Genomic DNA, 25807 nt, shown 5'->3' on the forward strand with positions numbered 1-25807 from the left:
ACCCCATATCCTATGTTTAGCGACCAATGCAATTTGGCTAAAATCATTTTGCTAAAGTTATATGACTAAAAATAGCAGCCTAGAAATCTTTACCATGGGAAGACTGATTTTTGCTTTAAAGGAATATTCCAGGCTCAATACAAGTTAAGCTTAATCGACAGCATTTGTGGTATAATGTTGATTACCACAAAAATAATTTCGACTCGTCTCTTTTTCTTGAAAAAGTAAAATTTCGAGGTTACAGTGAGGCACTTACAATGGAAGTGAATGGGGCCAATTTGGAAGGGTTTGAAGGCAGAAATTTGAAGATAATAATTTTATAAAAGCACTTACATTAATTTTTCTGTTAAATCTCATGTATTATTTGAGCTGGAAAGTAGTTAAAATCATCATTTTTACAGTCATTTTAGGGTTTGTTGACATTACATTGTCGTGGCAACGAAGTTGTAAAATTGGATATAACTTTACACAGAAAAGGTCAGTAAGCGAGTTTATCACACTAAAATCATGTTGACATGCATATTATTTACGTCTTGTGGCTATACTTTTGAAACTGAGTTTTTTAATGTTTACGGACTGTCCCCATTCACTTCCATTGTAAATGTCACACTGTAACACAGATTTTTGCTTTTTTTAAAGAAAAGGAGGGATGAGTAGAAATTATTTTTTGTAGTAATCAACATTATGCCACAAATGCTGTCGATTGAGCTTTACTTGTATTGAACCTGGAATATTCCTTTAATAGTTACAAAATGTGAATAGTATTCGAATCACAAAGTATGTGGCCAGAGGTCTAAGGGTCCTAGTCTTTAGCTTGTAGGTGCCGAGGGCCCCACTTCCTTTGGTAATCTTGGACTATGTGGCCTGAGGTTTTGCCACTAGCCCCACTGGCTTGATCCATAATTCAGCCCTGGTTACAACTAGTATAACATCTCTGCGGGCATAATGGATATGTTGTGTTGAAGCATGAAGGAGTGAGAGTCAGAAAAGTAGTAAAGTTGCTGTTGCTGCCAATATATGGAAGCCTGAAGAAGTAATACAGTCAACTAAGAGCAACGTATCAACTTCATTCTTGCACTGATTTGATATTAAAAGTAAAACATGCAAGTGACTGAAATATTTTATTGAAAGTATTAATACATGGCATGAAAAGGCAGTTACACAAAAGTGGTCTAGGCGGTGGAAAACAGTCATGGACTAATGAGTCATCTTTTCGCGCTGTTCAAAACCAGTGGAAGATGTTTCAGATGACTGAGAGTGAGTTACATTCTCCTAGAATAGTTTAGGTTTCAGTGAACCCCTTATAGGGTAAAATACAACACCACTGACTACAAAGACTTATTTAGCAACTACTTTTATAAAATGATGGGACATTCTTTTATTTCATTCTTCTTAGGATGACATTGCGATCATTCACATGTCATGAATGGCCACTGAACAGTCTAATCAGCATTAGAATGATAACGTAAATGCCACTGCCATATCAGTCCCCAGATCCTGACCCCATTCAGTATGGGCCATGTCCTGTGTCAGCATATAATCCTTATCAGTATCTGACTAAATTGTGTTTCTTACAACTTTAAAACACATAAGTTTAATTAACAAAAATAAATACATACAGGCAGTTTTTCAGTAAATTAAGTGAAAAAAGTAAAAATCATTTTAGAAGGTACCTGAAAAAATATACTGGACAGTGGAAATAATCAGATATATATATATATGCATATATACACTAAACAGAAGAGGTTGCAACTGAAAAAAATCACTAATTTGATTCACGTTGGTGTTTATCGGTTTTAATTCCTGTTGGCATGGAAACCATAGTATCAAACTATAAAACAAAGCACCCATAATTTTAGTTGGGATTCTCAAATCTGGCATAAGGGCTTGCCCTGCTGAGACCTGGTAAAGAGAGAGAGATGGAGACAGAAAGAGAACCAAATTAACACAAAAGCAGTAATCAAATAAATACATCAAGTATACCTTCTAAATGATCTTTGTGATCCTTTATGATCTTTTAATGAAGCCAAACCAAGTGTAGTGAGAATTTCTAAGACCCCTCAAAGTGAGTTATTTATTAAAACAGGCCTTAGGATAAAAGCTTTCATATATAGAGGTTGCTTATTCATATAATATATTATTAACACATACAAATTATCTGAATGTACAGATACACTTTAATCAACTGAAAAGTGTTCCTTAAATTTGCTTTACTGCACAAACACCAGAGGACAAATTGCATTATTACCACTAGGGGGGAGCACAATGACACACAGTAAAGATCTGTGAGAATGGCTATAGAGCATTGTCAGAGCATACCAGTGTAATTTGTTGATTTAAAAAGTATAGTCCATAATTTCTGAACTTGGCTGACTGAGTGATTTTGCAACAATAAATGTGTTCACACAATTACTTACACCCCACTGTATTCCATTATGATGTGGCGGTATGGTAAAGAAATTGTACAAGCCCTTTAATATTGCTGAATATATGGTTTCAAAAAACACTTTTTTTATTATTTGATATGGTTTCAGTATTTATTCCCAATACATAAAAGAGGGTTGAGGAGGAGTATTGATTTCATGGGTTTAGGTGTTCAAAGCATAATAACCAATTCAAATTCAGTGATTTAAACTGTTTCTGAAAGACAAGGGGGATTGTTGATAAAACTCACCATATTTTTGCCGTATCTCATCATGTCTGATCTTCAACTCGGCTTTTCTGAGGCACAAGAAAACACAAGGACATAAATTCCTGCTGAAATTATACACATGCATACCCTTGATGTAGGCTGACAATCAGTTCTCATAACAGTTGTAAAACAGGTTTCTTATGGGATATCTTTTGTCACAAGTTTTCCGCAACACAATATCTTTTGTCTGCTTAGAAAATAAATCTACAGGTTGGTACAGTACCCATCATGCATCTGCACTGGCTGTATACTGTATGTATGGGTGAAGAAACCAGACATAACTACTCAATAAAAATGTTCCATAATTCCTTATCCCTTATACTAATATGTAGTCTAATATATCTGCTTGTATGAAATATTGGAGAAGAATTTGTTGCAGTTTCACGAAGGATCCTTCCATATTATGTGATCCATGATACAACAGTTAGTTCTGGTCTTCAAATCTCCAAAAGTGCAGATATACAGTCCAACATCACTGGGGATGCTTCACTTTTTGTATCACTTAATTTATCTGTATTTGTGGCTTTCTAAATGGTGGTGATTTTGATTCATTGTTTTGTTTTGCTTTCATTCACTGACTCATTTAGTGACCATTTCTGGACATTGCATTTTTACTCCAGTAGGTGGCCACAAATGAGCTATTTTATGCTATGAGTGAGTCATTCAGTCATTAGTCTCAGCCTCAGATGGACCGCCCACTGTCCGTGCACTAACCGTCTGATGCTTTTAGCACACAAAACTGGAAAAGTGTGGTAGGAAGCCATACTTTGAAGGAGACTCGGGGAATTTCTGACATGTTTAGCGGTGGAGCACCCAAGAGGACGTCTACACGTGCATCAAGTTATTGTTTTGTGTATACTGTGTTTTTAAACCGGTTTCTGAACAATCAGCACGAGAGGCTGAGCTGGCCTGGTGCCTCGAGGAAAACTCGGCTGACTAAAACACAACAAGGCTGGCTTAGTGTCCCGGAGCGAGGTAAGCTCACTGTCCCTCAGTGTCACACACACGAGGAAAATACTGATGACCACGTTAATCGCACACATTTAATTATGAATGAGACTAGTGGTAGCGTATGGACCCCTAGACAAACGATAGTCAGGTAGGTGGAATATAACTTTTACCTGTTTGAGCTTACCACGAGCCCCGGTTCATAACACGCTTTCTCAATCTAATCAGCGCAAATCGGTTTGGCTGGTTTGATGGACCTTCCACAAGTAGATGGGCACAGAACATTTCATCAGTCTGCTGGAAGCAGAACTGTGTTCACAAGGTTTTGCGTTGATAGAATAGGCACTTCTGAGGAAGAAATAATCACAGAATTCCCAAGTTTGCCAGGTTAGTGACATCAAATCTTTTAAAGATATTCAGAGTTTTGTATGAGACATGTAGCAGAAAATGAAGCGGATATCCACAAGTAGAGCTGCATTTTCTTCTTTGTTTACTTAGTTATGTCTGTGAAATTCTCTATAATGAGGTTTTCTGTGCTGTACTCAGACTCTCTACACTTTTTCTGCTATTCTCTCATGTTATTTTTGTGCAATTGCTCGCGAAGACTCACACGCCATTATAATAATAATCCCCCCCCCCCCCGCTGGTCTCTTATTATTGTATGATACATCTCAGATAACCCTGCACCTAAACAACACGTAATGACAAAACTGACTGTGGTCGCTTTAAATGTCAGATGGTTTTTCCTGTCTAAATGGGTGGTTCTTGACCAATTGAAGCAGCTATAGACACCAGCATATGCTGCCGTCATAGGTCTGGCCACACGAGACTATTTAATCACTGCCTCAACTGGGGGGGTTGACGCTGACTACCACCCCCGGAGTCGCGAGTTTGCATCCAGGGTGTGCTGAGTGACTCCAGCCAGGTCTCCTAAGCAACCAAATTGGTCCGGTTGCTAGGGAGGGAAGAGTCACACAGGGTAACATCCTCATGGTCACGATTAAGTGGTTCTCGCTCACAATGGGGCGCGTGGTAAGTTGTGCGTGGATCGCAGAGAGTAGCTTGAGCCTCCACATGTTGTGAGTCTCCGCGATGTCATGCACAGCGAGCGTTGTGATAAAATGCCTGGATTGACTATCTCAGAAGTGGAGGCAACTGGGACTTGTCCTCTGCCACCCGGATTGAGGTGAGTAACCGCGCCACCACAAGGACCTAGTAAGTAGTGGGAATTGGGCATTCCAAAATTGGTGAAAAAAAAAAAAAGAGTCATTCCCCCCAGAAACAATGGAAGCAAACGACAAAGATTCGTTCACCTAAAAGATTTGTTGATTAATTTACAAAAGAAATGCCACTAGTTAATAAGTGCAGTGCAAAGTGCGGAGAGAGTTGATGTGCTTTGGCTTCTTTTGGAACCGTTTTCACCGGCGAAGAAGAAATGTACAAACTAACTGGACAATTTTTGTCTGAAAAGTAATTTATTTAATATTTTTTACTTTCATTTGTTGAACTGTTGTATAAAAACAATATCACATTCGCAATATTAGTCTTGCTTGTGTGATATTGCTTAAATAATTCCCTTTCACCAACCGAAGATTTGATAACTGTAACTACATGACAGAATTTTTATGTTTGGTTGATCACTCAGCTGTACATATACATGATTCTTGTAGTCTCAGTGTTCATAAACAGATGGTCAGCTGTTTCTAACATGATAAACCTGAGCAATGATACATGACAAATTAGCCATATGGAGTACATAAATACAGGGCCTCATGCCATCAGCAAGTAATTGCAGTGTATGAATCCAGATCTCAAACATGAAACGGCAACCTTCAGATTACTAGTGTGCATCTTTACCACAAGCAAACTGGGAGGTTATTACAAAGCAGTGGTCTCAATTTTGAGTATTCCTGTTAATAACTCTCACCTTGCCTCTTGTTTTGTTTTCCTTTTGTCTTTCTGCCGGTTCATCCTGTTCTCAAATCGACTGGATCTGTGAAAGATAAAGTTTCCCAGATTGAGAACCAACAACCAATGCCTTTAAAGGTAGATTTTCATATGTTTATTTTGCATGTTTTCTCCTTTTAATAATTTATTGATCTTGAGGTCTCTTTCTTGGTTCTCTAAAACTATTTTACAGAGAAGAAGAGAGTTTGTATGAAGGTTCACTTTTGGATTTAAAGGTACACTATGGAATTTTGGGCTCTCTATCCTCATCTGTGAATAAAATTGCAGAGCAATATACTTGCTGAGCAATATGTTTTTTTTTCCTTTCAGGATAAATCTGATGGTTTTAGGTGTGCCCAGGGATGGATTGGCCATCGGGAGTACCTGGGCTTTTCCCAGTGGGCCGGTCGGTTGAGTAGTGGGCCACTCATAATACTCAGTGTGAGAAAATGCTACCCGATTAAACCGCAATGCAAGAGCAGAGCGGGACCGGTCTCTCTCACCCACACAGCGCTGATGACCCCCCCCAAAAACGACCACCAGCAAAACCAGAGTAGATTATTTTTGAGGTTCTTTATGGTATGTCAGCAATTCGGGTCACAGGATAATGCCTATATTCCCGTATGAAGTATGTCCGTGTATGTATTCATACTACTCACATGCATACCTTGAACATACTTCATTAATTACTGAGAAGTATGTTCTTCATCAAATCTAGTACAGACAGATAGTAAGAAGTCTTACAAGATGTAATACTCAATAATTTTAAGTATTTTATTGATTTCTAACAAAAAATTTAATGAGAAGTCCTCCATAATTTATACCTTTAAATAATATGAATGAACAAAGAGTGTCTCGGTTTAGTTATGTGGTATCCATCTGATTTCTAAGCAGGTAAAGGTGAGTACACACTTGATGACTCCCTGTAGTATTCAGAACAGCCAAATGGAGGGTGCAACTCATTTGTCGATCAACAATGCACTGCTATGCTATAAAAGTTCAACACATCTCAAACTTACCCAATGTTCTCACACTTGCAGCAACAGAAGATACACACCAAAAGACCAATGATGAGGAGTGCACCAGCCACCGACAACGTAATGATCAAAATCTGGAAGTTCACTGAATTTCACAAAAGAAAATAAGGGTGTCAAATCTCAACAATGATCTAAAGGTGGTGTAGTACTTACTCATGTATTTGGGAATTGGGATGATTCTGGTTTCGATTCTGATTACTCTTAACAATTCAGCGTCCTTAACAATTCTTTTAGTACTTTTGAGGAAGAAATATTTAGAAATAAGAAATGTCATTCTTATTGGATTTACTGCCCTCAACAGCCTGTTAACCAAATGATGAAATTATTTTATGGTGTGTTTACAGACATTTTAATTCAGATATATTATTGATTCTTATTTTCTTTTTAAAATAAAAAACACTAAGTTACAACTAAACTCAAAGTGTATCTTTCACTACACATTGTCATATTGAAAACCATCCAGTAATTACTCTGATCTAAAGGAATAGTTCACCCAAAAATGAAAATTTGCTGATAATTTACTCACTCTTGGGCCATCCAAGATGTATATGACCTTCTTTTTTCATCAGAACAGGATTTAAGATTTTTAGGAAAGTATCCCAGGTTTTTAGCTTCATCCAATGCAAGTGAATGGACACCAATTTTTGATGGTCCAAAAAGCATATTTAGGCAGCATCAAAGTAATCCACATGACTCCAGTCAATTAAGTAATGTCTTCTGAAGTGAATCGATATGTTTGTGTGAAAAACAAATCGCTAATTAAAACATTTTTAACTTTAAATCTGCATTTCCGCCAGCTCTCTGTAGCTGTTTGAATTGACCCAACTCTCACGTGAAGTACGTTCATCTGTGGTAAACAGATCAGCATGAACGCGTCAACGTGATGACGTCACACGATAGCGATGTGAGGCATTCAGTGTTTACAGGAAGTGATTTTTAAAGTTAATAAAGTTTTAATTAGCATCAAATATTGGTGTCCATTCACTTGCATTGGATGAAGCTAAAAAAACTGGGATACTTTCCTAAAAATCTTAAATTCTGTTCTGATTGAAGGTCATATACATCATGGGTGGCCTGGAGTTGAGTAAATTATCAGCAAATTTTCATTTTTGGGTGACCTATTCCTTTAAGTCTAATAAGCCTTAAGTAAACATAACATTGACAATTCTTGGTTAATTTGAAGTCGGACATGATAAAATACGGTTCAATATATTTTGATTCACTAAAAAGAGCTGGTTCATAAGAGTCATTCGTTCGGTAGCAATGGCTGTATGTTTTGTGGTGTAGATTCAAAAGAACTGACTCATAAGAGTCATTAGTTTGGGAATTGGACTAAACTGGGTCTGTTTTGAGCATGGTGTTGATGAGCACTAACGGATTTTCTATTGGATTGAGGTCAGGGTTTTGTGATGGCCACTCGAATACCTTGACTTTGTTGTCCTAAAGCCATTTTGCTACAACTTTGGAAGTATGCTTGGGGTCATTGTCCATTTGGAAGACCCATTTGCTACTGAGCTTTAGCTTCCTGGCTGATGTCTTGAGATGTTGCTTGGTGGAATTTTGTCCCATTCCTCCAGACAGAACTGGTGTAACTGAGTCAGGTTTGAAGGTCTCGTTGCTCACATATGCTTTTTCAGTTCTGCCCACAACTTTTCTATCGGACTGAGGTCAGGGCTTTGTGATGGCCACTCCAATACCTTGACTTTGTTGTCCTTAAGCCAATTTGCCACAACTTTGGGGGTATGCTTGGCGTCATTGTCCATTTGGAAGACCCATTTGCTACCGAGCTTTAACTTCCTGTCTGATGTCTTGAGATGTTGCTTCAATATATCCACATAATTTTCCTTTCTCATGATGCCATCTATTATGTGAAGTGCACCAGTCCCTCCTGCAGCAAAGCACCCCCACAACATGATGCTGCCACCCCATGCTTCACGGTTGGGATGGTGTTCTTCAGCTTGCAAACCTCACCCTTTTTCCTCCAAAGATAATGATGGTCATTATGGCCAAACCGTTCAAATTTTGTTTCATTAGACCAGATGACATTTCTCCAAAAAGTAAGATCTTTTTCCCCAAGTGCACTTGCAAATTGTAGTCTGGCTTTTTATATGGCAGTTTGGAGCAGTGGCTTCTTCATTGCTGAGCAGCCTTTCAGGTTATGTTGACATAGGACTCGTTTTACTGTGGATATAGATACTTGTCTACCTGTTTCCTCCAGTATCTTCACAAGGTCATTTGATGTGGTTCAGGGATTGATTTGCACTTTTCGCACCAAACTACGTTCATCTCTAGGAGACCGAATGTGTCTTTTTCCTGAGTGGTATGATGGCTGTGTGGTCCCATAGTGTTTATACTTGCGTACTATTGTTTGTACAGATGAACGTGGTACCTTCAGGCATTTGGAAATTGCTCCCAAGGATGAACCAGACTTGTGGAGGTCCACAATTGTTTTTCCTGAGGTCTTGGCTGATTTCTGTTGATTTTCCCATGATGTCAAGCAAAGAGGAACTGAGTTTGAAGGTAGGCCTTAAAATACATCCACAGGTACATCTCCAATTCAGTACACCTCCTATCATTAGCTAATTGTCTAAAGGCTTGACATCATTTTCTGGAATTTTCCAATCTGCTTAAAGGCACAGTTAACTTTGTATGTAAACGTCTGACCCACTGGAATTGTGATATAGTCAATTAAAAGTGAAACAATCTGTCTGTAAACAATTGTTGGAAAAATTACTTGTGTTATGCACAAAGTAGATGTCCTAAACGACTTGCCAAAACTAAAGTTTGCTAATATTAAATCTGTGGAGTGGATAAAAATTTTAATGACTTCAACCTAAGTGTATGTAAACTTCTGACTTCAACTACACACACACACACACACACACATATATATATATATATACATATACATATACATACACACATACATATGTTTTTTTTTGTTTCTTTTTTTTTCTTCAGTTTTTCTTTCAATCAAGACTGTAAGATACAGAATGAAATGTCTGGAAGAAATGAAAATAAAAGTGAGAGAATTCTTAAAAACATAAAAAATGTCTTACTTGAGCAAAGGCCCCAGCGAGCTTCACTCAGTGGGCAGAGGGATTGTGGGGGCAAGATGGTTTTGGAAGGGTATGTTATACATCGTTTAGTTTGGATGCACCACAGACACTAAAAACAGATAGAAAACAAAGATTAATATAGCTGCAAGCAGTGATGACGGGCCCATGCACCATGGGTCCATTTCCAACTGGTGGCTTTTGTAAAACAATGCGTGATGGACACATGCATTTGGTCGAGTAAACAAGTAAGACACAGTGTCTTACCTTCTGCTCAGACATAATGGTTAACAACTTTGATGTGTGTGGCAAATGTAATACATTTGTAATTATGGGAAGTGTGAACCCTTGAACTGTCCAAAAACGAATATTGTTATTTGACTTTTGGCTATGAAAATATCATGTAAGATATCAAGAATCCCCTTACCTTATTAAATTTGACACTAGTCTGAGTAAATTTAACGTGACAGGGGTGAAAATAAGAGGGGCTGTTTTTTTCAAAGTCTATTCGAAGTGTCATATCTTTTGTTGCCAGCTGGAGGCCCTATGACCATGACCCACCATATCCACATTCATGTCATAAGTGTGATTAAACATATGGCTGAGTGTTTCGAATACACCCGAATACACTACAACAGCGGTTCCGAAATTTTATCAGTCGAGCCCCCCTTTATTAATCGAAAAATGTTCAGTCCTCCCCCACCCCACATCCCCCATAAGGCATTTAGGACCCCCCATAAAAAGTCAAGAATATTTGTATTTTAGTAAAGATAATAATGAGAAATACCGTTTAATTTACACAGGATACAGTAAATTTCGTGAATTATTTACAATAATCAGGGCTCTACAGTGCGAGCATTTTACTCACAACTGCGAGTGGAAATTACTGCTTGCGAATGCAGAAAATTTTGATTTAACGGCCAAAGTTATGAACTTATTATTGCAGCCTACCATCAGAATTAAAACTCCCTTATGTATCTTCCCTCATATACCAAATACTTTTAAAAGAGGTGCGTTAGTTATTTTTGCATTAAAAGTGCATTTTTTCACTCTCACACGGCTGCAAGTGCTGTCCTCTCCCTCCCTCTCTTTCATGCGCACGCAGAGACCGAGGGAGAGATATACCACACGAAGATGGTTTAAGAAGAGTTTCTTGCTTGTTTTTTTATGTCAAAACAGACAGTGTTTTGAATAATGACGGATTAATCTCACACTACCACGCAAGATTCTGAGAAAAATAGCAAGTCAAATTAAAATGTGCGAATCCATAATATGCGCAACAACAGTAAACAGCATCTCAGCATCCTCGTCTAACTCAGCGTGATAAGCAAAATCTCACACATAAAAAAAAGAAATAAAAAAAATAACAGCCTCTTTGCACAACTGCATGAGGATGACGTGTACCAAAAATGTACAGTTTTCTGCTTCTAATGCAGGTGCACTAGCTGTCGTGTGGACAAGTGCTTGTGGGTTTCTTTTTCTTGGATCTTCAGTAGTCATGAAAATTCTATAACATTATAACCACACACTGCAAGACTGTAAAAACCTCTAAAACGACATACCTGGCTGATGCTTTATAACTAGACCATCAAGCAGCTGCGTGGCTCTGCGTCAATGTGTAATAGACCAGTAGAAATGTCAACCGCTAGAAATGTATCAAGTACCATGTCTATTGCGGTTATGCAAAATCCGTGGCAATGCACGTTCCCAAAAATCATTATATTATAATCATAATTTTGCATTTCTCATGGCCATAGATGACAGTGCTCTCTCCCGTGCACACACAGGCAAACACAAGAGCATGAGGAGAGAGAGCGCGCATCCATGGTGGTGATATACTGTATGTGTAGACTTACATATAAGTAGAGGGGGCTTCAAGGTAAAAAGGTTGGGAATCACTGGTCTGGCACATATTTTCATAGAAAAACAGCATATACATTGCTTCTTTGTAGTAGTTTATGTAATATAAAATATATTAACGTTGTATAACTTTCATGAATAACCCATTAAGCATTATTGCATTATACAATGTTTAATAGACAGTTAAAACAAAAAAATACATTAATGTAGTTATGAATGTCATGAAAGTTTGATTTGAAAGATTTAAATGTTGATGAACTAGCTACTAATCTGTTAAGAACTAGGTCTACCTACAATATATGTTTGTTAATGGCAAATGGAAGTATGAAGTGTCATCAATATATTATTAGTTTATTAGTGGCCTAAGGAGATCCGTCAGGACTGATGTAGTTTTGTGCTGCCTGTAAGGGCCTGCAATAAAAAAAATAAAAAAATTAAAAATTCAATCCAAAATGGCCAACTTCCTGTTGGGCAGAGCTAAAGACGTTGTCCGGCTTGATGAGAATATATGTACCAAGTCTGGTGATTGTTAGTTAAAATGACCCCACCGCTTTAGTCAAAAGGTGCCGCTATAGAGACGCCCCTCCACACCCATGTGTTAAATTTTGCCCAGGCCTAATGGCGACAACCCTGATATGGGTCATGATATTTTAAGCATGTGAATATACAAAGAAAAGAATAATAATGTGTAATGTCAACACTATTTAAGATTTCAAGAATCCCTTCACAATGTTACATCAGCTGTGTCCAGATATTATTCTAAACAATTTTGAAGCAATTCAGGTTAATATAAGAGGACTACTTTAAAGTCTGTGGTAAAGGCCACACTTCCTGCTGCCAGTTAGTGGTGCTATGACCGTGACCCACAACAGCCACATCCATGTGATCAGACCCATTACCAAACATACACCTGATTTTTTTATCTAAATCACACAATGCACACAGAAGATATGAGACGCATCCTTTTTTCCATTTTATGCCATTTATTTATTGCCTCGACATGGCAACACCATTCAATATATAAAAAATTTGATCGTGATTTAGCATCTTCAATGTCTTGGCATAATGTTGCCTAAATTTGGTGACAGTCACATGAATCCCCTATGAGGAGTATTTAAAAGTTCAGGGCCTGCAATTTTCCAAAAAATCCAAATTCAATCCAAAATGGCCGACTTCCTGTTGGGCAGAGCTAAAGACTGTAATTTTGAAAGTTGTCTGGCTTGATGAGAACAATATACAGTACCAAGTCTGGTGACTGTAGGTGAAACTGACCCCACCACTTTAGTCAAAAGGTGGCACAAGAGAGCCCGCCTCACACGCCCATGTGTGACCCATTGCCCAAGCCTAATGGCTGACAATTTTGATGTGTGTGCAAAAATGTCATGAGTTATTAAGCATGTTAAGTGTAATAATACTTCTTAGAAAAACAATAGGGCCTCCGCACTTTCAGTGCTCGGGCCTTAATTATATGCATTTATCCAGTGTAGGAAGATTCAAAGCTCAAGATTTTCCCCCCAATATTAGGGCAAATTTACAGATGGCAGCAGTAACAATGATGTTAATGATAATGACATCTGTAGTGATGAGTCAATACAGGGTTGGAAAGGGTAACTCAATGGACTGAAACACGTCAGTAACTTGAGAATACCTGTGTGTGTGAGAGGTATGTTAATGCTTGTCTGCAAGCATCTCAACAAATGGAATGTCACTGTCCCACAGCTACGTCATACTGCATTCTATAGAACGCAACAGTCTGTTTCCGTAAGTATAAATCCCATTCATTTTTTCCATAGACGTATTGATTTTTGACAATAACTTATAAACCTTCAAAGACAGAACTACCATGAGCTCCAAGTCTATTCATCGATGGTATATTCTTCTGTTGAAGCCATCGTCTATTTCAACATCATTGTTTAAAAAACGTGTTCAATAACAGAATTCCTGGTGAAACTCTACACTACCCATGGTCCAGCAGAGAAATATCCACCAATCAGAGAACCGTGGCCAACAAAGCCCACCAAACGAGATCAGCAGCAACCTCGTATACTTCCATGACGCACTGTGAATGATACAATGGAGTCGTTCTCCCTACACCCTCAAACTACATCTATATTTGAATATATCAGAATATTTTGCAGTAAACATAAAATATATTGTTTTTATACTTAAAATCAACAAGCTAAAATCAATAGTTTTACATATTTCCATGGTTGTTATTCAATTAAGTCATGCACAATGCTTCATGGGATTGTAATTCGTGCCATTGTGAAAGACATAATTACACAGTCTTGTACCTTCATCTTTTTGTCCAACTTTCAAAAACTTCAAATAAACATTTTGTGATTTACTTCAGAGCTGGTTGGTTCACAGCACAGGCTGTTCTATTTTTTGAACAGCCTATGGAAAACCGAATGGGAAAAATACTTCTGGAACCCAGACGGCTAAAAAGGTGGGAGGGCACTGTTTCGGGCTATAGCTAAAAAAATGCAAACAAAGAAAAAGGTTTGTTCAATTCCCTAACAGTATTAGTGATTATTGCTTTAGCAAGCACCACTATTTTAAAGGATGACTTGAGACAGGCTTTGTACGGTAAATGGCTGATGAAAGTGTTTAAAAGTGAAGGCACAGGCTGTCTCAAGTGACTGACCTCCAGGAAGGTGTGTAAAGAGCTGTACACATTCAGAACAGCCCAAACCAGTTCCACGGGTGAGGTAGGTGATAATCAGATAAGAAAAAAAAAATCCAGGCAATCCAGCTTCTCGATGAGTACATTCCTTCTAACTCGGAATATGTTTTCTTTCTTCTCATCTCATATGTTTCCCCATGTTTTAGGTCTTAGCTCTCAGGTCAACACTGTTACTTCTTCATGCCACCTTTCTTAACAGACAGGTGAGTGAACACATGGAGTGTATAAAACAGGCAAGTTTGCTTTGAGGGGCTCTTAGTGGCTAAAAATAAAGATTAGGACGATAATTATCTCCAAAACTACAGACAGAGAGAGAGAGAGAGAGAGACTCACATCCACAGTTGACAAGCAATCTTCACAGCTTGTGCTATTCTTGCTTTCACAGCCTAGAGAGTTAAGGAGAGAAAACATTAGTTAAGGTTCTTTCTTAATGTGCATTTCATCTTAAAACAGGCATTTGTAAAAAATGTAAGCAACATAAAGCTTAGCAAATCACATTAAGTCAACACACAATTCTAAATCAGTAAAGAAAGGAAGATTTATACTGCATTTTTTAAAAAAAATTTTATGAGTCTGTTTATCACAGCAATGATCTTCAGTGTCTGACTTAATGTGTTAGGCAACAATTAAACCCCATGAGACATGGTTGTCTTGGCCATCTCTATGAAACCAGAGAAAAGCACCATGGGAAATTAGAGTAAGGCAGTTATTTACTAATACAACATACTAGTTTACCTGGGGAATTAAATGTTTCATCATAAACAGCAGGGCAGGGCTTATGTATGGGCCCTACTAACAGTACCTAGCATATATGAATACTTATATAACACAATCAACAAACTTTTTTTTATAAATCTATCTATCTATACACTGGCGGCCAAAAGTTTGGAATAATGTACAGATTTTGCTCTTATGGAAAGAAATTGTTACTTTTATTCACCAAAGTGGCATTCAACTGATCACAATGTATAGTCAGGACATTAATAGCGTGAAATATTACTATTACAATTTGAAAAAAACATTTCAGAACTTCTTAAACTACTTCAAAGAGTTCTCATCAAAAAATTCTCCACATACAGCAATGACAGCTTTGCAGATCCTTGGCATTCTAGCTGTCAGTTTGTCCAGATACTCAGGTGACGTTTCACCCCACACTTCCTTTAGCACTAGCCACAGATGTGGCTGTCTTGTCGGGCACTTCTCACGCACCTTACACTCTAGCTGATCCCACAAAAGCTCAGTGGGGTTAAGATCCATAACACTCTTTTCCAATTATCTGTTGTCCAATATCTGTTTCTTTGCCCACTCTAAACATTTCTTCTTGTTTTTCTGTTTCAAAAGTAGCTTTTTCTTTTGCAATTCTTCCCATAAGGCCTGCACCCCTGAGTCTTCTCTTTACTGTTGTACATGAAACTGGTGTTGAGCGGGTAGAATTCAATGAAGCTGTCAGCTGAGGACATGTGGGGTGTCTATTTCTCAAACTAGAGACTCTGATGTACTTATCCTCTTGTTTAGTTGTATTTGGGCCTTCCACATCTCTTTCTGTCCTTGTTAGAGCCAGTTGTCCTTTGTCTTTGAAGACCATAGTGTACACCTTTGTATGAAATCTTCAGTTTTTTGGCAATTTCAAGCATCAAGCCTTCAGTCCTCAAAACAACGATTGACTGATGAGTTTCTAGAGAAAACTGTTTCTTTTATGCCATTTTTGACCTAATATTGACCTTAAGACATGGCAGTCTAATGCATACTGTGGCAACTCAACAAACACAAAGAAAATGTTAAGCTTCATTTAACGAACCAAATAGCTTTCAGCTGTGTTTGATATAATGGCAAGTGATTTTCTAGTACCAAAATAGCAATTTAGCATGATTACTCAAGGATAAGGTGCTGGAGTGATGGCTGCTGGAAATGGGGCCTGTCTAGATTTGATCAAAAATGACTTTTTTCAAATAGTGATGGTGCAGTTTTTTACATCAGTAATGTCCTGACTATACTTTGCGATCAGTTGAATGCCACTTTGTTGAATTAAAGTACCAATTTCCTTCCGAAACAGCAAAATCTGTACATTAGTCTAAACTTTTGGCCGCCAGTGTGTGTGTGTATATATAAAAGTTTTGAAACACTTGACTGAAATGTTTCTCATGATCTTAAAAATCTTTTGATCTTAAGGCGTATGCTTAAATGTTTGAAATTAGTTTTGTAGACAAAAATATATTTGTGCCACCATATTAATTTATTTCATTATAAAACTCAAATGTAATAAAAAAAAAAAAAAAAAAACGTTTTTGAAATTGATGACTTGGACCAAATAATAAAGAAAAGCAGCGAATAAGTGCCTAACATAGATGGGAACTCCTTCAATACTGTTTAAAAAGCATCCCAGGGTGATACCTCAAGAAGTTGGTTGAGAAAATGTCAAGAGTACATTTCTGAAAATTCTAGGCAAAGGGTGATTACTTTAAAGATGCTAAAATGTAACACAATTTTTTTGGGGGTTTTGTTTAGTCACAACATAATTCCCATAGTTACATTTATGTTATTCCATAGTTTTGATGACTTTACTATTATTCTAAATGTGAAAAAAATAAATAAATAAATAAATAAAAAAATTATAATAAAGAATGAGTAAATGTTTCAAAACTTTTGACCGGCAGTGTGTGTGTGTGTGTGTGTGTGTGTGTGTATATATATGTATATATATATATATATATATATAATCTTTTTGTTTGGCAATTTAGTGTCAATAGTAATAAGAACAAGTCTTATATCATAGACCAAATTTGAGGCAAAGTAAACTTTTTCCTCAGAGGACATTGTTTATGAAATTATGAAATCTCAGTTCTCTTATTGGTATCAGAAATTGGTTACAGTAAGAGACCAAGTTTTAAATGTGTATAAAATCTGTATTAAATGTGTGCCAGTTTTATATATATATATATATATATATATATATATATAAACAAACAAACAAACATAATCAATATAGTGATGATTACTGTAACAAAACACTGAGTTGAATGTTATTATGGCTTTTGGCCATAAAATGCATCCTTAGAACAATAATTGTGAATTTAGCGAGTATCTATTTGTCTTACTTGGAGGTGGCGTTGTAGTCTGTGCCAGCGTTGAGCTCAATCCAAATAAAAGTAGGACGAGAGGAATAAAACTCATGTTTTCTTTTTTTTTTTAAGTGAATTAATAGTCAGGTACGATTCTCCTCTGGTTGTCTCCTAAATGCAAGACCAATAATTTATGTAATTATTGTTATAATTTTTTAAGCACAAATATCTCCCTTTTAAAAGTTTGCGAAGGTGAGACTCAATCTGACCAAGCAGTTGAAAACAGGTTTTGTAGTTTCCCTTTCAACCCGCAAAACTGGATTTACTAAGCTAAATTACATCTATACTATGGCGAAGGCGTGTCTCATAAATATTAATAAATTTGAGTTGACGTTGTGACGATAGCTTCCTAATGAATATAAATTAGTTAGTGCTGACGTTACGTTGACAGCTTCCAATGGCAAGTCTTGCTTATGATTATTAAGCACTAAATCTTAACCTTTGTACAATTCGTGTTATTTCAGAAAACTGGGGAAACTGTATCACATGATTTCAGTAGGCATGAGATTGAACTTTTCTATAACCTTTTTAGTTTTTTGAGTAATAAGTGTTATTTATGAATATGACCGATATTTTGTCAAATCCAAAAGTAATTTGTGAGTACAATTGAACAGATATGGCGCACTCTGGTGGATGACTGGTATTACACATTCTATCACAAGAAATTTTGAACATTTTTAAATGGTCACCCAAATCAGGGCCAACTGTGATCAAATGACATTCCATTTAGAATACATTCATTTAAAAAATGAAACCACTAATTGCGATGTATTATAATAATTTATTAAAGCATTCTGTAAAGCCAGTTACAAAAGAATTTTTTCCCCCCCTTTCAATATTTTAACAAGCAAAATTATTATTTTTTTTTTTTGTATTATTATTTTTTAGCATAATTTATTGTATTATAATGAGGAAATTACATTCAGGCCTTGTTCTGGCTGCCCGCAGCTGAGCAAGGACCCAATAGTGAATGTGTGAGAGAGACAGAACCAAACATGCTGTGTGTGTGTGTGTGTGTGTGTGTGTATGTGCGCGTTTAATATTGATATATATGTGTGTGTGTGTGTGTGTGCGTGTTTAATATTGATCTATGTGTGTGTGTGGGCATGTCAGGGTGAATGTGTGGATATCTATGATCATACATGTGTAAGTATGTGTGTACGAGGCAGAGTGGAAACTAGCACCCGAGTCTTCTCGGCTGCTCTGTTCTCAATTGAAAGCAATTGCCTGCTTAAAAGGTGCTTTTACGGTTGAATGCGAGTTGACAGACAACTGTGGCAGAAATTGACATGCCAACTCCTAACACACACACATATGCACACACAAGTACACCCAAGTACACCCAGACAAAAATCTGTTTCTTGTTACACTGTTTCAACACACCATCACATGAAACATGTCCCTCTTTTCCTCTTATTCTCGTTCCTTCAAAGTGCTCACAATAAAAAAAAAGTGTTGTCAGAGGCTGCCCTTTAATGCTGATCTGAAAACAGTTTTGTGGTTTTTCCTTTGATGGTTACGAATAGGACGGTAGAAGGGAGAATAATTTGATATCAGCATGAAAGTGCGACTCCTGCCTCTTCCTTTTTCCAAATATCATCTATAACATATAAATCAACAAACCCTCACCTACCCCCTTCCCACACGTACTTTATATTTCATAAATATAATCATAACAATACTGTAATAGAAATACCCATACACATAAACTTTGTATCCATAATATTCATCATTATCCACCTGTCTCCTTCATCTTCTTCGTTTCAAATCATTGTTAAATTCAGACACACACACGTTCACAAAAGAACTTGCATTACAATGACAAATATACAGTAGTTGCATATCAAACAGCAAAATTGCACATATTATGCAGGATTATACTCACATTAAATAAAAAACAACAGACATACTTGGACGCATTAGTGGAGGATTTTTCTTTTGGTTATGGTCCACATTAAATCTTTGTTTGTCTTCTGTTCTCTTTTGAAATGGTTTGAACCATAATAAATATTCCAACGGAGCCCTATAATTTAGTCACTTGACAAAATAACAATTCGAAAAGGCTGGTTTGACCTTGTTGAAACTGATAAAATGCAAGAAAGCTAACATATAAAATGCCAGAAAGTAAAATAATGAAAATTACGATAAGAGCAAAGATCATAACTTTCTGAATGTTGTGTCTTCATCTCTGTTGTAATATGAGATGTTATGAAAAGTTTATGGTGATGTTTGTTAGACAGTTCTGGTGAATTAGTATAAGGCAGATGATTTGAGCTATGTAAGATCAGCCTCTTGTTGGTCAAGATGCACTTTAAAGAATTTAATGATTTCACAGTCCAGTAAACAGGTCTAATATCAATGTCTGCACACTCTGTATAAGATTTAAATGCTCCTAAAGCACTTAAAGCCTTTTCTTAGGATTCAAAAACCTGCTTGACTCGTTATAATGTCTGCAAAGAACATAAATGTAAATAAGATCTCTGGCTTTGTATTCAATTAAAGTTTTAATTTTGCCCATTGTTTTTGCATCAATACTGACAAAGATATAAGAGGAACAAGCTCTAAACAAATGAGCGGCTTTATAATTTGACAACAGTGTAGTGTTACACAGTTAATGTCACACACACATGTAGTGAAACAGTACAAATACAGTACATGCCTATTGAATCTTGACAGCTGCAAGATTAATAATAATTAAGTGGCAGGCCTCTTTTCATTGCCTGCATTGGGCAGGCAGACCTGGCACTACTTTAATAAATACTCAATAACCATTTGATCTCTGTAATAGAGCACAAAGGTGCCTAGGATCTGTTTTTCCTCTAACACAGCAAGTCACTCACTCTGGCTGGATTTGCCTTTGTGCAATGGACAGACAAAGTTACACAAGCTTTTTATCACCAGCAAAATTACAAAAAAAAGCATATGTATGTACTGTATAGACTCTACCATTTAATACAAAATATGATGTTTGTTCCATTTGATAATGTGAACAGTCTCAAATATAAGCTGATGTGTGAACAGTCACACTATCACTGCTGCAGTGGCTTTGTTGCTGATATCTACATACCGCTGCCCACAGACGCACTCCATATATGCTGTGATCTGATTGGTTGGCTGACTGACTCTAATCCAGGAGCTTTCCGAACAGCCTCCAGCAGTCATGGCTTTGCAAACTGGCTCTGGATGTGAACTGAAAGATAGTTCGCTTGAGTTCTCACACTCCAGAAAGTGTAACATGGAGCGTACACTTCAGTAAAATGGTAAATAGATTTGTAAATGGTTGGTTGTCAGGAACATATTGTTTAAGAAATGGCAACCATCACCGACCAGACTAATCACACTGTGAATTCGGCGACAGGAGGTTGAAAGTTCTGCTTCTGAAATTAGTCTGTGCTTACCACAATGCGAACCACTGCCCCCCAGTGGCCGAAGCTGGAAGTGTTGTTGAACGTATGGGTATGTTTGAGCTCCAGTTTACGGGTAAAATGTCCAAAGGGTGGCGCCAAAAGTAAGTTGTGTTTTTAGTTGTAAATGATCTAATATAGTCAAGAGGAATGCATATTTTATAAACTCTACCCCCAAGCTAAACCCCAACCATAAATCTTACCGTCAGTGGTGTAAAATTTAAATTTTAGAGCAAAAATGCAACCTAATATGCGCTCACCATTGTTTATTTAAACACGATTACTTCCTGGTTTCCATGGGACCAGAACCCAAGTCTCAGAGGTTTCCTAGCAAAACATGCTATCAGTGGCACCACAGGAAAAGGTAAACACATTTGAATAGATGCAAAAATTTCTGATGATGGATGCCACTCGGCAGTAATTTAGCAAAATAGGGTAGATTTCAGGGTACATGAACATTCAGAAGCAACATGTTGATTTCCCGTGTGATCATGATTCACTGGCTGAATACTGAGGATAGAGAAAGCTAAATGGAGAAAAACAGACAAGAAAATAAATAGGTTTGGCCATCAGTCAAGGTGCTGGCAGTAAGGGCAGGGAACAGTGAGTAGGCTGTCGTATTGTTGTGCTTTGAAAAGGTGAAATTGGTTTTAATAAATGGAATGAGTTGTTGTATTTGGGACAGGTAAGATGGAGCTTTTCAGTAGTTAAATTGTCGGAGAGATGACGTCTCTAGTTCTCTGCTCTCTCACTCTCTCTCTCTCTAATCATCCTGGTCAGCAGTTTACTCCACTGTCATTACACTCATCTTGCTGGATACTTTGATCTCATTGGTTGGTGTCGATCACCTCATCCAGGTGCTGCTGTTGCTGGTGATGGACATGATACTGCAGCGCTTTTTGACGATCATGTTGATGTACGCCTTCATGATTTTAGTGATTTCACCCACCTTAAAGCACACAATAAAACACATTGGTTAACCCTTAGTTTGAAGGTGAAGCGTGTCATTTCTGTGCAACTAGCAACACCAAATGGAATAGCAAAAATAACTAGCCAAGTAAAGTTCATTAAGACAAACTTTGATGTTGGCTTGACAAAGCCTGGCTTGAAAGGTTAAAAAGCCTGAAGTTTGAAGGTTTTACAGGCCCAAAAGTCAGACAGAGACAAAAAAGATAGACAGACAGATAAACTAACAGATGGATGGATTAAGGCTTTGCACATATTTTTATGTGCCAGTGACAGTTGAAGTTTGAAATCACTAATATCCATGACAGAGTCTCGGCCCATTTGAACAGTCAATCAATGTAATTCTGTGGAATTTTTGTATGCCATTTTCAACGTCTGTTATGGGAAAACCATAAGTCCGACCAGATAGAAATAATTTAGCACACTAAGTTAGAACAGTCTAAAGATCATTGCCAAGTTTGGTGGATGTAGCTTGAAAGCTCTAGAAGTTAGAAATTTTGGTCTTGGTTTAGGGATTCTGGAAAAACTCTTAACAAAGTTTGTACAATAAGAGTATATTGGCTTTGTCGAGCCAACATAATGACTAGTTTCAACCAGGTTTCCCTGAACACTCTCCCCGTCTTTCACTGGTCGGTCCAGCTCCAAACTCAAATAATTAGTTGAGCCAATGCAGCTGTGTCGGGTTGCTCAAACAAACAGAGTCACAGTTTTTACACTTTTTGGGAAAATCAGCCTATAAATTGCTTACTTATAGCTTTCTCTTTAAAGCTGGAATACGGGAAAGAATTTTAACATCGAAAAAAATTACACACTTCAGTTTTATCTCATGTGAACCTTTTAAAAAACTGCTTCATTGAAGGGAATAGCAACCATTGTGATGTGTCAACTTTGCCAAAGATTCAATTTACTTGCAAAATTTTGTCCAACTAGCATTGATAACAGAGGAATAAAGGCATGTTTTCTCAATGGATTTTTCATGATTACCTGAGGCGTCTCGAAGAACATCTCCCTTTCGTCAACAATGATTTTGTATGTGCTGGGCTGAGGTGCTCCGAAGAAAACTATGTGCTCATACTGGAAAGTCTCAAGTGGTTTGGGCTCGCCCCGTTTATAAACAGAGACATTTTCAGCACTGACACTCAACCACAGGTCATGAGGGAAACCACCCTCTTTACACTGCAGACAGATACAAAAACACACATAATCAGAAATGTAAATTAACGTTAGTGACTACACATTAAGACCAAACTCCAATCCTCCAACCCTAGATGAGCATGAAAATACACATTTTATATGTAATACGAAAATACATTCTTCACCATTACATTTTAATGGGTTTTATAGAATAAAGAAATTCTAATTCTACCTTAATTTAGCTTTTATTGAAAATAAAATATATGCAGTTTCTGAGAAAATGCAGAACTTTCTTTGCCCTTTGCCTTGTGATCATCCTGTTATGCTTTGACATTTCCCCCTTTTAAAAATAATGATTTGACATTTCTGATAACAAAATGAAGGGAGTAGCATTTTTTTTTTTTTACCATTTCTTATATATATTGGCCTTGACAAGCTTAATACAGCAGCTCTGTTAAGGAAAAATCATAGTGATAATTTTTTAGAGAAAAAATATTTTTCTTGGCACAAAGCATAAGCATATTTACAGTAAATTATGTGGGGTAGTGCGAAATTTGCAAGCTAACAATTCTCACCTCCACATCAAACAGTGTAGACCCGTAACCGGGCCACTCTTTGATGACGGTCATATAATTAAGCATGGCCTGGTGCTGAGGCATCCCCTGCAGACGGCTCCATTTCTCCAGCACACTGGTCAGTGTGGCCGACATCTCCTCCTTCACAAACATCTCCAGCATATGTTCCTCCTCCACACGCTGTTTCTTCAGTGACCCTGTCTTGAAGCTGCGTCTCAGGGTCCCATCAAGGAAGTTGGCTTTTCGGCGCTCTAAAGTGTGACCCCCTGGCCCAACTATACCCACCCCGGGTACTCCGGCGCCCCCTGCCTTAGTAGACTGGAAGATGCGCGTGCGGAGTCGCCCCACGGGGTACACGCTGCTCAGGCTCCAGGGCGTACGGGCCACGTCACCGTGGATGTACTGCAAACGCAGGGCTGCTAAATGCTGGAGGGTTTCCTCAGGGGCTGGGAAATGACCACTGATTAGACTCTCATGAGCCTAAGAGAAAAGTGAACAAACAGTAGAGAGAAAGTGAGAAAAAGGCAATGAAATAAAAAAAGAGACTATCACTTTATAAGACCACTACTTTATTTTACGAAGGTGTTTTAGTGCCACATTAAAATAAAAATAAAAAACATTTTGAGAATAAAGTTGCAACATTACTAGATTAAAATCAGGGATAGGCATTTCAAATAATTTTGTAGTCGAGTACTCTAAAACATAAGAAAATAAGTAATCGATAACTTGAAATTTAGAATTTGCGTTCAACATTCAACCTTTGAACCTGTTATTCTAATTTAAAGGGGTCATGTCATGAAGAATCAAATATTCCTTGATATTTTGACATCTAAGTGGTCCTTCAACTATAAAACATACTGTAAATTACAGACCTAAAAAAACTTAATCCCCAATGCAATAAAAGCTTTTATTGAAACCAAGCTGCAAAAACGCCTCGTTCTCTACTTCCGTGACTACCTTACATCACTAGGGGTACAATTCATGACCGCCTCTACAATGAAAGAAACATCAAGGCCTACTAAAAATCTTCGCACCCTTAGCCACGCCCCCTGGCGCACTGTTTGTACTCAGAGAGAAGAGCAGGACAAACAGGTCATGGACACGTTCTTTCGCCCATCTGCGCTATTTTTAATTCTTGGTGTATGGAAACATGCGCTAGATGAACGTCTTTGACCGTTTTGATACGTTTCCGGCAATGTGATGCTGTATGTGTGTGTCTAATTCATGCCGTTCTTTGGACTATGTGTGTACATCATGTGGATGTGTCTTCATCATATTTCAGCGAGGATATATATATATATATATATTTGCACTCACACATAGACACATACATTCCAATTCTTCTGAAGTGATAAAATAACTTTAAATAATGACAGAATTTTCTTTTTGGGTTAACTATTCCTTTAACAATATCATGCATTGGGCCAACCAATGCACTGAGTTGTAATGGCAAGATTTAGTTGAGAGAAGCAGATTTATTGATGCCTAATGCAATATTCAAGTAGTGTTTTTACTATTTGAATATTTAAAACTGAACGAGTACTTGATTAACCGATTACTCATGCACATCCCTAATTAAAATAGGGAGTTAAATGTTGATATTGTGCTTGTTTTTTATTTTTGTAATTATAATTTGTTGATAATTATCATGTTTACAAGAATTTTCAAAAGAAAGTTTCAAAAATAGGGTCTTAACAGTACAAATAGTAATATTTTAAGAATTGTCAAAATTAAGAGAATAAAGTTGTAATATTTTGAGAATAAAGAGAACTTTGCAAGAATAAAGTAGCATTATGAGTTTAAAGTAGTAATATTTTGAGTATAAAGTGAAAATTACGAGAATAAAGCCGGCATTATGAGATTAAAGTCGTAATATTATGAAAATAAAGTCTTAAAATTATGAGATTAAAACAGTAATGTTTTAAGAGTAGAGCCATAATGTTATGAAATAAAGTTGTAAAATTAGAAGATAAATTAGGAATTTTTTTGAATATTTGCTGTTCTCCACTACATCACTTTGATGTTACTTCCCTTTTGACTTCATTCTCATAATATTACGACTTTAATCTTGTAATGCTACGGCTTTGATCTCATAATGTTATAACATATTCTCATAACTTTCTTTTGAAAATTCTTGTAAACATGATAATTATCAACAAATTATAATTACAAAAATAAAAAACAAGCACAATATCAACATTTAACAGATTATAAATGTTTGAACATTCAAATACAATGTTGTGAAATTTTGGTTCAAATATATTTTAATATTTATTCATATTTGATATATATTATACTGTATATCTACTGTACATATATTACATATATGAACTACCAATCTCCTAAATGCTTTGTTAATAACTTACAGTATGTAGGCTAAATC

At 37.0% G+C, this 25807-nt stretch overlaps 2 protein-coding genes across 2 annotated transcripts in view; both read right to left on the reverse strand.

Moving 5' to 3' along the window:
- Positions 1–1111: 1111 nt before the first annotated feature.
- Positions 1112–17582, reverse strand: LOC127446485 (pituitary tumor-transforming gene 1 protein-interacting protein-like). Its single transcript, XM_051707447.1, has 7 exons — positions 17322–17582; positions 14560–14612; positions 9684–9792; positions 6607–6709; positions 5568–5633; positions 2675–2721; positions 1112–1902 (listed from the first exon to the last, which is right to left on the reverse strand). The coding sequence occupies exons 1-7, from the start codon at positions 17395–17397 to the stop codon at positions 1856–1858; spliced, it is 501 nt and encodes a 166-aa protein (XP_051563407.1). The 5' UTR covers positions 17398–17582; the 3' UTR covers positions 1112–1855.
- A 532-nt stretch (positions 17583–18114) lies between these two features.
- LOC127446490 (unconventional myosin-X-like) overlaps positions 18115–25807 on the reverse strand; it is a 137675-nt gene continuing 129982 nt past the window's right edge. Inside the window, exons 38-40 of the mRNA XM_051707456.1 lie at positions 23425–23904; positions 22700–22891; positions 18115–21698 (exon numbers count right to left, since the gene is read on the reverse strand). Of these exons, the coding sequence (XP_051563416.1) occupies positions 21594–21698; positions 22700–22891; positions 23425–23904 (777 nt within the window). The 3' untranslated portion in view covers positions 18115–21593. The remainder of the gene's footprint in view (positions 21699–22699; positions 22892–23424; positions 23905–25807) is intronic.

The sequence above is a fragment of the Myxocyprinus asiaticus genome, chromosome 9, assembly GCF_019703515.2.
Source record: "Myxocyprinus asiaticus isolate MX2 ecotype Aquarium Trade chromosome 9, UBuf_Myxa_2, whole genome shotgun sequence".
Taxonomy (NCBI): Eukaryota; Metazoa; Chordata; class Actinopteri; order Cypriniformes; family Catostomidae; genus Myxocyprinus; species Myxocyprinus asiaticus.

Coding starts and splice junctions, on each gene's coding strand:
- LOC127446485 (XM_051707447.1), bottom strand. CDS start 17,397: ATGAGTTTTATTCCTCTCGTCCTACTTTTATTTGGATTGAGCTCAACG. Junction 14,613..17,321: donor GACTACAACGCCACCTCCAA/GTAAGACAAATA, acceptor TTAACTCTCTAG/GCTGTGAAAGCAAGAATAGC. Junction 2,722..5,567: donor AAAACAAAACAAGAGGCAAG/GTGAGAGTTATT, acceptor CTTGTGCCTCAG/AAAAGCCGAGTTGAAGATCA.